The sequence below is a fragment of the Scylla paramamosain genome, chromosome 7 (genome assembly GCF_035594125.1).
Source record: "Scylla paramamosain isolate STU-SP2022 chromosome 7, ASM3559412v1, whole genome shotgun sequence".
Classification (NCBI taxonomy): domain Eukaryota; kingdom Metazoa; phylum Arthropoda; class Malacostraca; order Decapoda; family Portunidae; genus Scylla; species Scylla paramamosain.
This window is the reverse complement of record NC_087157.1, coordinates 31,270,616-31,280,615: the sequence shown is the minus strand read 5'-3', so window position 1 is coordinate 31,280,615 and position 10,000 is coordinate 31,270,616. Positions and strand designations below refer to the sequence as shown.

General features: G+C 43.1%; 2 protein-coding genes across 10 annotated transcripts in view; both read left to right on the top strand.

Moving 5' to 3' along the window:
* Positions 1 to 10,000, top strand: part of LOC135102357 (bifunctional peptidase and arginyl-hydroxylase JMJD5-like) — a 58,663-nt gene that overhangs the window by 30,792 nt on the left and 17,871 nt on the right. The gene's annotated exons all lie outside the window — the stretch shown is intronic.
* Positions 2,102 to 7,351, top strand: LOC135102358 (ceramide synthase 6-like). 3 transcript variants are annotated; one of them, XM_064007476.1, is made up of 3 exons: positions 2,102 to 2,955; positions 3,279 to 3,379; positions 4,745 to 7,351. In XM_064007476.1, exon 3 carries the CDS (start codon positions 4,746 to 4,748, stop codon positions 5,823 to 5,825), a length of 1,080 nt encoding a protein of 359 aa, XP_063863546.1. In that variant the 5' UTR covers positions 2,102 to 2,955; positions 3,279 to 3,379; position 4,745; the 3' UTR covers positions 5,826 to 7,351. The 3 variants fall into 3 exon arrangements, with proteins under 3 accessions (XP_063863546.1, XP_063863547.1, XP_063863545.1); XM_064007477.1 differs by lacking the exon at positions 3,279 to 3,379; XM_064007475.1 differs by lacking the exon at positions 2,102 to 2,955 and having other exon boundaries at positions 3,048 to 3,379.

Genomic DNA, 10,000 nt, shown 5'->3' with positions numbered 1-10,000 from the left:
ATTCAGGCTAGGTAAGGTATGCGTTCGATTGGTTCTGGTAAACTCTGGAACTCCCTGCCTGCTTCTGTATTTCCACCTTCCTGTGACTTGGATTCCTTCAAGAGGGAGGTTTCATGACACCTATCCACCAATTTTTGACCACTGCTTTGACCCTTTTATGGGACTGGCATTTCAGTGGGCATTTTTTTTATTAGATTTTTGTTGCCCTTGGCCAGTATCCTTCCTACATAAAAAAAAAGTTCTTCTCCTCACTTATCTAGCCAAAATTAATGTAACCTTACCCACCCTGAAAGTAGCTTGGGTGACTGATCTTCATTTTATCCATAAGTCATGTTTCTCCATTCTCCTCCCCCCACGTTTCTCTCTCTCTCTCTCTCTCTCTCTCTCTCTCTCTCTCTCTCTCTCTCTCTCTCTCTCTCTCTCTCTCTCTCTCTCTCTCTCTCTCTCTCTCTCTCGTGTGTGTGCGTGCGTGTGTGTATGTGTGTGTGTCTGAATGTTTATGTTACACCACATAACGCTTCTTAACAGGATGAATTCGAAGGCAGGTTGTGTTTCCTTAATTGCTCGTCTTAGTTTTGTCATAGATCGCGGCAAGTATTGCATAACTTCTTGCCTTCTTCCAATGTTTTCATGGTTATTTTCCCAAAAACTTAATAATTGCTTATTTCTGGAACACTTATCACAGCGTTCATCCTTGTTCTTTCCACTTTTCTGGTAAGATTCCTGGAAATTCCAGAACAGGACGCATTATTGTACCTTCCTCTTTTTTTTTTTTTCTGTCTTTAACCCACAGTCTGTCACGACCTCATGTGTAAATTCATTGTGATCTCTTTCTTGACAAGACACAAACATCATTCACGGACGCATTCATGTTTCATTGAATATATCAACGACAGATTCCGCTTCAGTAGCGTTTATTACGGAAAGGCTTTTTATTCATGCATATTTTTACCTTATACGAATGTGTGCGTATGAGAGAAACAGCAATGCGTAACGTCTTTTACGTGGTGTATTGTATTTGTGGTGTAGAAGACAGCTTCACGCTGAACTTTTACGTATGCATCTGCTCTCTCTTGCTACTCTGTCACTCAGGAGTTAAAATACGAAACATTTCTCTGACTTCTAAGTGTTCATTCAAAACCTGCTTTGCCAGTCCCTTGTACATGTCTTCTCGATTACAGTAACGTTACATTATGAACTTTACTACTTGATAGGGTAATCTTATCAAAAACAGTACATAAGTTACCTATGTCCCTAATGGAGTCACCGATGCTCACCTATCCAGTCGTTAGTGTGAAGGAGTCTTTCATGCTTCAGTGACTTCAGCGCATCTTTGAAGTCTCTCGAACGCAGTGTATAAAAGTTTACGATTATTATTATTCAATTTTTTTTATTTCAATATGGTGTTATGCATGAAACACTTAGATAATTAGTACCTGTGATTTGCTGTGTCCTAGAGGTGGCTAGTGTACAGGGGCATCCGGAAAGTTTTCACTTTTGTGTTCCTCGCACAGGAGAACCGTAGGAGTTCTGGTTGTGCATTACTTTGAGTAAAAGTTGTCTTCGATCCATTACTCCTCTCACGGGATAATTTGGATATTGTCTCGTTTTTCACTTATTAAAGTCTTTATTATTCGAAAGAAAAAAAAAGTTTTTTTAGGTCACATTACTGTCATTTATCTTCATTCTGCCCATCGCAGTCCACTGACTGTTCGCTCCACTAATTTTTCCTGTCCATTACCCACCTTTATCAAAATAACTCTCGTCCGTATCAGCGTTATCTTCGTGAATCCTCCTCCTCCTCCTCCTTTAGTAGTAAATGTTTCGTCATTCTCCTTCAACCTCATAATCTAAAATCCTAATTACTCATAACTTTTAAATAAACGAGTTCTACGAGGATCTTGCTTGGTGCATTTATTAATAATGCTGATGACGGTAAGTACCGTGGAGGGAAAGAGTGAAGCAAGTTTGAGAGAGAGAGAGAGAGAGAGAGAGAGAGAGAGAGAATTTACTTGTGCACCTGCACCGTGTTTTGACGTTCCCCATTACCACTCAACTATACTCCTGCCTGATACTTACACAACATGCACACGCTGAGCTTCGCGCCACACCGGCCTCTTCCTTAATCGGGGAGAGGGTGGCGTCCGTAGGGCGTACAGATACGATAGCGAGATAAGATACCGCTCGACCTCATTTTCATTCCTAATCCTCAACCCGATAACGTCCAGGGGAACGGTGCACATCGATCACGTTTTATTGTATTTTTTCCCCATCTATGGTTTTGCGATAGGCTTCTTTATCTCTTGTTAAGCGTGCAGAAATCCGTCATGGGGTGAGGTGACGTGGGTGCAACGTGCATTCACCACACTTATTGAGCACTGTAACTGGGTGATCCTTAAAAAAAAAAAAAAAGATAAAAAAAAAAAACAATTAAGCGGGCAGACAAAGAAAGGAAGATGATAACTTGAATTCATGACAATATTTGGATCAACAAGGCAAAATAAGATTATTTGTTACGTACACACCTCCGAACGAAATCTTAATTGTAATTAATGTTAACGATTATTTTTTCATGTTAAATTTTGTTCTGTAGTAGCGCGCTTTCGCTGCCAACCTCAAAGACACGGTCCAATACTCACCCTTGAGCCAGCACCACTGAGGGAAGGTTTTGCAGCGAGGGTGTCGGAAGGAGGAGCAGTATGAATTCTCCAGTCTGTCATCCCTTCCCTCCCTGGCCCGCCGCCACCGTGCGCGCGCCACTTGGTTGCTTGGGTAACATGTGGACGCGAATAAGCAGAGAGAGACCACCACAAGCTGGAATCCAGTGTGCGGTGGTGGCGTGAGGGAGTGTGTCTCGTGCCACACTGCCCCTCGTCACAACTCACGCCGCCTTCATCTTGCATATTTGGGACGCTAGTAGGACCAGAATCCTCAGTATCGCATTTTCATCATCAGGTGCTATATTTTTCCATACATAACTTGTACCGTTGTTAATACGTTTGGTGGTACATCAAAATTTTGATAACGTTGATCAGGTCATTTATTTATGAATTCACTATTCGGTTATCTATGTGTTTAGTATCTTATTTAATTTATAATTTGTGTCATTTTGGTTTCTTCACAGTAGTCTGCATCACATTGATCCATAACGTGCTAAAGAAAATCAGATTTTTTCTTACCTTCGTTCTTGTTATTATTATTGTTGTTCTTTTTTCCTTTCATACCTTTTATTATTAATCTTATTATTATCGCTAATCAGTGTCAAATATTTACAACAGCCGGGTGAAGTCTAACGCCATGTAACACACTCCAGCATTTAGTACTACGTGATTTTCCTCCCAGCCAGAATTGTCACGACTGCTGACGCTGCACCTTTCAAGTGATTGCATTTCCATTTCTCCTATCTCGCCTTGTGCCTGCACGCCTCATTTTGATATCTTGGCTTGCTCGTTTTCTCTTCTATTTTCTCCGCGTCTGGGAGCACCGCAATTGTTTCCTCTATTATGCATCTTCCGCTTCTGTTATTCTGCAGTTTCATTACATGCTCTTTTCTTACCGTAGTGCTTTTGTTTTTCGTCTCAAGCCTTGGTGGTCCTCGTGCTGATAGCGGGTGTACGTGTCTTAGTATATATATATATATATATATATATATATATATATATATATATATATATATATATATATATATATATATATATATATATATATATATATATATATATATATATATATATATATATATATATATATATATATATATATATATATATATATATATATATATATATATGTGTGTGTGTGTGTGTGTGTGTGTGTGTGTGTGTGTGTATGTGTGTATGTGTGTTTGTGTTTGTGTGTGTGTCAGACATCGGGTTATCATTTTCGTCGTGATTCTGTTTTTGATTTCGTCAAATTTATACGTTGTTCTTCTTTGTACTCCTTCAGCACCTCGTTCACTCATTTTTGAAAACAACTCATACTCTACTAATTCCATCCCCCTGTCTCATTCCCTCCCAACTTTATTTTGGTATCCTTTATATATATATTTATTTTTTTCATATAGTCTTAATTCTTTTGTCTTTTCTTTTCCTTTCTGTCATTTTACTGTCCACTCGGTTTCTTTCAACTGTGGTGTTTGTGTTTGCTGACAGAAAGACAAGTGTTGAAGAGAGAGAGAGAGAGAGAGAGAGAGAGAGAGAGTGGGGGGGGGGTGGAGAATGGAGAAACATAAGAGAGAGAGAGAGAGAGAGAGAGAGAGAGAGAGAGAGAGAGAGAGAGAGAGAGAGAGAGAGAGAGAGAGAGAGAGACGTGGGGGGGTGGAGAATGGAGAAACATAAGAGAGAGAGAGAGAGAGAGAGAGAGAGAGAGAGAGAGAGAGAGAGAGAGAGAGAGAGAGAGAGAGAGAGAGAGAGAGAGACGTGGGGGGTGGAGAATGGAGAAACATAAGAGAGAGAGAGAGAGAGAGAGAGAGAGAGAGAGAGAGAGAGAGAGAGAGAGAGAGAGAGAGAGAGAGAGAGAGAGAGAGAGAGAGAGAGAGAGACGTTGGGGGTTTAGAATGGAAAAAAAAAAACATAAGAGGAAGGAGAGAGAGAGAGAGAGAGAGAGAGAGAGAGAGAGAGAGAGAGAGAGAGAGAGAGTGGAGGAGGTGGAATGTAGTGAGAGGCATGGTTGATTGAGGGGCCGCGAGAGGAGTACCTGGGTGAAGGCTGGTGGCCGTGGTAACCGGGATGCCGCTCTTCTGTAGGATGTCTGGGCTGATGGCGTGGTTCTGGAACGAGGATGTGTGGCTGCCCCCTGGCTTCACGTGGCACTACCTCACCCACTCCACACACTTCAGCTTCCCTGTCTTCATGGATGCCTGGACGTATCCCTTCGCCATCGCCGCTGTTTTCATCGCCCTCCGCTACCTTGTACTCAACCCCTTCGTGTTCGTACCCTTAGGACGTTTTCTAGGGATCAAGGAGGTACGGCCTCGCTCCCCAGCTCACTACGATGGCCTGGAGACAGTCTTCAGGCGGTACCGCACGCGGCCATCTCCCCAGGTGCTTGCGGAAGCTGCCACGACTTTGGGATGGAGTGAGCGTCAGGTGGAGCGGTGGCTGCGTCAGCGGGCAGCTGTCAGCAAGACTTCCCCGCTTACGAAGTTTTGCAATTTATTATGGGAGACGTCCTACTACATTTCCTACTCGATACTGGGCGCGGTGGTGCTGTGGGACAAGGAATGGCTGTGGAACATCGACCACTGCTTCATCGGGTTCCCAGAGCACAGCGTGGATGGATGGGTGTGGGCTTACTACATGGTGTCCCTTGGCTTTTACTGGAGCTTGACCATCACCCACTTCTTCCAGTACCGGCGAAAGGATTCCACGCAACTGTTCGTGCACCACCTCCTAACCATCCTTCTCATCTCCTTCTCGTGGGTTGTGAACTTCGTGCGCATCGGGACGTTGGTGCTGGTGGTTCATGAGTGCGGCGACATTCCAATGCTGTTGGCTAAGATTTGCAAACTGTGCAGGAAACAGTTTGCCATGGATGTCTTCTTCTTGATATTCTTAGTACTATGGCTGTGTACACGAGTCGGACTCTACCCATTCTGGATTATGAAGACCACGCTTTTCCGCGCCCACGTGATCCTACAGGTCTGGTACCCTGTCTATTATATCTTCAACGGCCTGCTGCTGGGCTTGCTGCTGATCCACATCATGTGGACCTACCTCATTCTCAGGATTGTGGTGCGCATGCTGTTGTTCAAGGAGATTTCTGATGTGCGATCCTCCTCCGAGGCCTCGAACGAAGACGACGACACCACCAAGAAGGAGGCGTAGAAGCCACAGCACTTTCCACCTCTATTCTACTTAACAGTTACCTTCCCTTCTCACCGCCCGGTGCCTCTACGGTGAACTGTGGCGCTAGTACCCGCTTGAGATTTTTGTCCTAAAACTAAGTTGATGCAAGTGAGTGACTAACAATCTCATATCACAACAGCATCGAAACTTAGCCTCATAGATTAAGCATATCATTGCGTGCACAATCTTTGATAAAAAAAAAAAAAGAAAAAAACCGGGAGCCCCTGCGTGGTGGTCATCGCTACCGGGACTGGATTGCCATAGGTGGGTGGTGGCTCGCGGCGCCACCTTCTGGGGCACCCCGTCACCTCACTAGAATTTAGTTCGGCCAAGCCATACGGCTTTGTAATTTATACATTCCGCTATTACTGATTTGTTTGTTGATCAAGTGTTCGTCCTTCTGGAGTACAAAGGCTTGCGGCCGCTGTACCGCTTACCAAGCCTCGCTGGTAGTACCACGTTGACGCAGACCTTCTTAGCCTCATCTCTGCTTGGTACTCCCTCGGCTGAGTATCACTGCGCTAGCACACATTCCTGAAAAGCCACACACATCAGGTTAAGGATGACACTGCATCTCACAGCGCCTCCCACTGCTGGGTTGATTATCAGAGTAACCAGACAGCTAATTTCCAAACAGACAGTCCTTTCCTTACTGCACTACGAACCGATTAGACCTCATGCTAAAGATGTCCCATATTGGGAAGGGAAGGGGACGAGGCGTGTCTCTGGCTCGTAATTAAACATTCGAAGATGAAAGATTCGAGTTTAAAGCGTTCATATAAATATTAAAGTTCCTGTTCATTGCTGCTATGTAAATCACTGAGCTGAACGCCAGGATAACAAAGCACACTCACTTAAGAGCGACAGCTGAATCAAGACTAACAAAGATCGAACGTCTTCCTGGACAGTTTTTGAGATTCTTACCTCCATCTTTCCTTCCATTGTTATTGTATCCACTTCCGGTTTTCACTATCACTTCACTTAAAAAGTGAACAAGTGGTGTGAACAAGGGCACGCTTCCCCTTCCCTTTTGAAGGCCGTGTTCGTTCTAGACATAATATAAGTGGCTTCGAAAGCGGTACTGCTTGCCCGCCGCCCTCCGTCACGGCTCTTGTTTATAATCTTTCACTACGATAGTGTGTGTGTGTGTGTGTGTGTGTGTGTGTGTGTGTGTGTGTGTGTGTGTGTGTGTGTGTGTGTGTGTGTGTGTGTTTTCCAATCTCGGTCGATATCATTCTCTGTTTGCTTGAATGTTTTTCTTTCCACCCCCTCCTCTCTCTCTCTCTCTCTCTCTCTCTCTCTCTCTCTCTCTCTCTCTCTCTCTCTCTCTCTCTCTCTCTCTCTCTCTCTCTCTCTCTCTCTCTCTCTCTCTGTGTGTGTGTGTGTGTGTGTGTGTGTGTGTGTGTGTGTGTGTGTGTGTGTGTGTGTGTGTGTGTGTGTGTGTGTGTGTGCGCGCGCGCGTGCGTGTATAATTCTTGTTTTTTGCAATAAAATATAAATCCCCACCTTGTTTCATTCTAGACCAATGCATATGTACATTGATGTGTTGGCTCATTCAGGCCGTGGTCGCGCCTCTCAGATACCTGTATAACTGGGACTGCGGTCAGTCTACCTTAGGCACACTGGTGTTTGTGTAGATGGGCAGCCTCGCAACGGACCGATATGCTATGGGCACCTACTATTGGTCGATGTAGACAGCGAATGAATGATGTGAATAAAAAAAAAAAAAAAAAAAAAAAAAAAAAAATATATATATATATATATATATATATATATATATATATATATATATATATATATATATATATATATATATATATATATATATACACATATATTATATATATATATATATATATATATATATATATATATATATATATATATATATATATATATATATATATATATATTAGTAAAAGTATTTTCTTGAAACAAGTACAAATGTGTGAAAAGGAAAAAAAAATCAAGTAAAACACGAATAAAAAAACTAAATTAATAAAACAGTTAAAAGACTACCTACTATATAGCCTTACATTTTTCGTTTGACTCTCGAAAAAAAATAAACATGTTAGATGGCCGATTGAAGACAGAGCAGTGAGAGCCAGTATTAGCTGGTTCCACTCCAACTGAAGAGGATCCGGCACATAGACGCTTAAGAGTACTGAGACACAGCTGTACCTGCTGATACTTTACTCACTCCTCCTATCACTACTACTACTACTACTACTAAGCACTGTCCGCATCTCCTCCCCCTTCTCCTACTCCTCCACGTGAGCGCCCTTTCAGTTAGTCAGTTGCAGAGCGTGCATTCACCGCATCGATATTGCTGAGAGTACAAAGCTTACGTGGGGAGGAGAGGGCGGGAGGGAGGGAGGGAGGGAGGGAGGGAGAGCTGTAGTAGGAGTGGAAGAGAGAAAAGGGATGGGGCGGGACTGCCTCGTTGGCGTAAACAGGAGACTGAGGGTAGTGGTAAGGAAAGACTGGAATAAGAGGGAGGTGTTTTTGTGGTATGTGATATGGAAGCAATGGCAAAAGTGAGAAAATATTGTAGTGGTTTTACGGAGGAGAAAAGTAAGGGAGAGAGGAAGGGTGAAGTAATTTTATCAGGGGAAGTGAGTCATAGGAATGGTTTCTTGCTTGCTGACGCCACCACCACTGTTGTCTTCGTCTCGTCGTTGCCGCTGTTTTCGTTCTCATGCTGTTTTATTTGTGTTAATTTACTGTAAGGCTTATGTCTTCGTCAGCCATCTCGTCGCATCTTGCCAAACCGAATCAACTGCCACTAACACCTTTCCCACCTGTCTTCCGTTTCACCTTCTCCCTCTTATTGCTTCACCGCGTCTATCCCTTCTCTCTTTCCTTTCCCTTCATTGTCATCCTATCAGATCACGCCACCTATTTAAATATTAAGTCCTAGCTTTCACTATTAAGGATCCTACCCCCCCCCTACCTCTCTGTTTCATTAATATTCATTCATATATACTATTTTTTCCTTTCTTCCCTCATATACTTCACCTTCATGTGTATGCACTGTACATACGAGTACATACATACATACATACATACATACATACATACCTGGTGTCGCATACATGACGTGGGCGTTTGCAGTCTCATTGGATGCCATGCAGCAAGGTTGTTGCTCTTGCCACTGATGATAATCGCTTTATCATTATTTTATTTTTGTTTATTTTTGTAATTTCGTAATGGTGTTTCCAGTCCATCCATGTGTTTCATCAACAGTTCCTCTCTTTCTCACTGTGTCGAGTCTCAAGGCATCAACTTCCTTGTTTTATATTCTTTTATTCTTTTATTCTCATTCTTTGGAACGATATTATGAACTAGGTTTTCTTTTTTTCTTTTTCCTCTATTTTTTTTCTATATATTCATCTTTGTGCTCTTGCTGGACTTCTTATCACGTTCAATAAAAAAAAAGTCGATGAGGTTGGCTTACATATTTGATAACATTTTAATGAGTGGTTTTAAACTGTATCGTTTGGAGCGACCATGTGAACGAACCAGTGTGAGAGGCGAAGTGATCGATACTTAGCGCCGGGGTGACTTGTGTCCAGTTATCCTTCTTGCTGCTTGAGACTGAACCTTCAGCACTGCCTCCCACACCCTTGCCTTTCCCCGCCTCGCCCACACCTTCCTCCCTCCACCCCTACCTCACCCTTGTCTCATGCTCCCTCTTTACTCAATAACTCTCTGCTTAGTCATGCCCTTCCCTTTCTTGACCTGTACATAGCACCGTCCTCGCAGCGTCACCAGGAGTCGCTGTTAGTCGCAAGCAATTTCCTTGTGTATGAGGTAAAATCACACTTGCAGACTCGGATAGCATTGATGTTTCGTAAAATCGTTTCACTCTTTCCTTCCTAAAAAAAAAAAAAATTGGATATATGTTATAGCACATAACTTAATTATATGGGAGAACAATCCAGCTATTTTTTCCCGCTTCTAATTTCTCGTTGTGTGTGTGAGAGAGAGAGAGAGAGAGAGAGAGAGAGAGAGAGAGAGAGAGAGAGAGAGAGAGAGAGAGAGAGAGAGAGAGAGAGAGACGGTGGCGTGATGTTCACGTGGGGGAGTAGAGCGGACGATGTCACAGATAAGTTATCACCACCAGCCCTCATGACTGGAGCCTGTCCATCTCC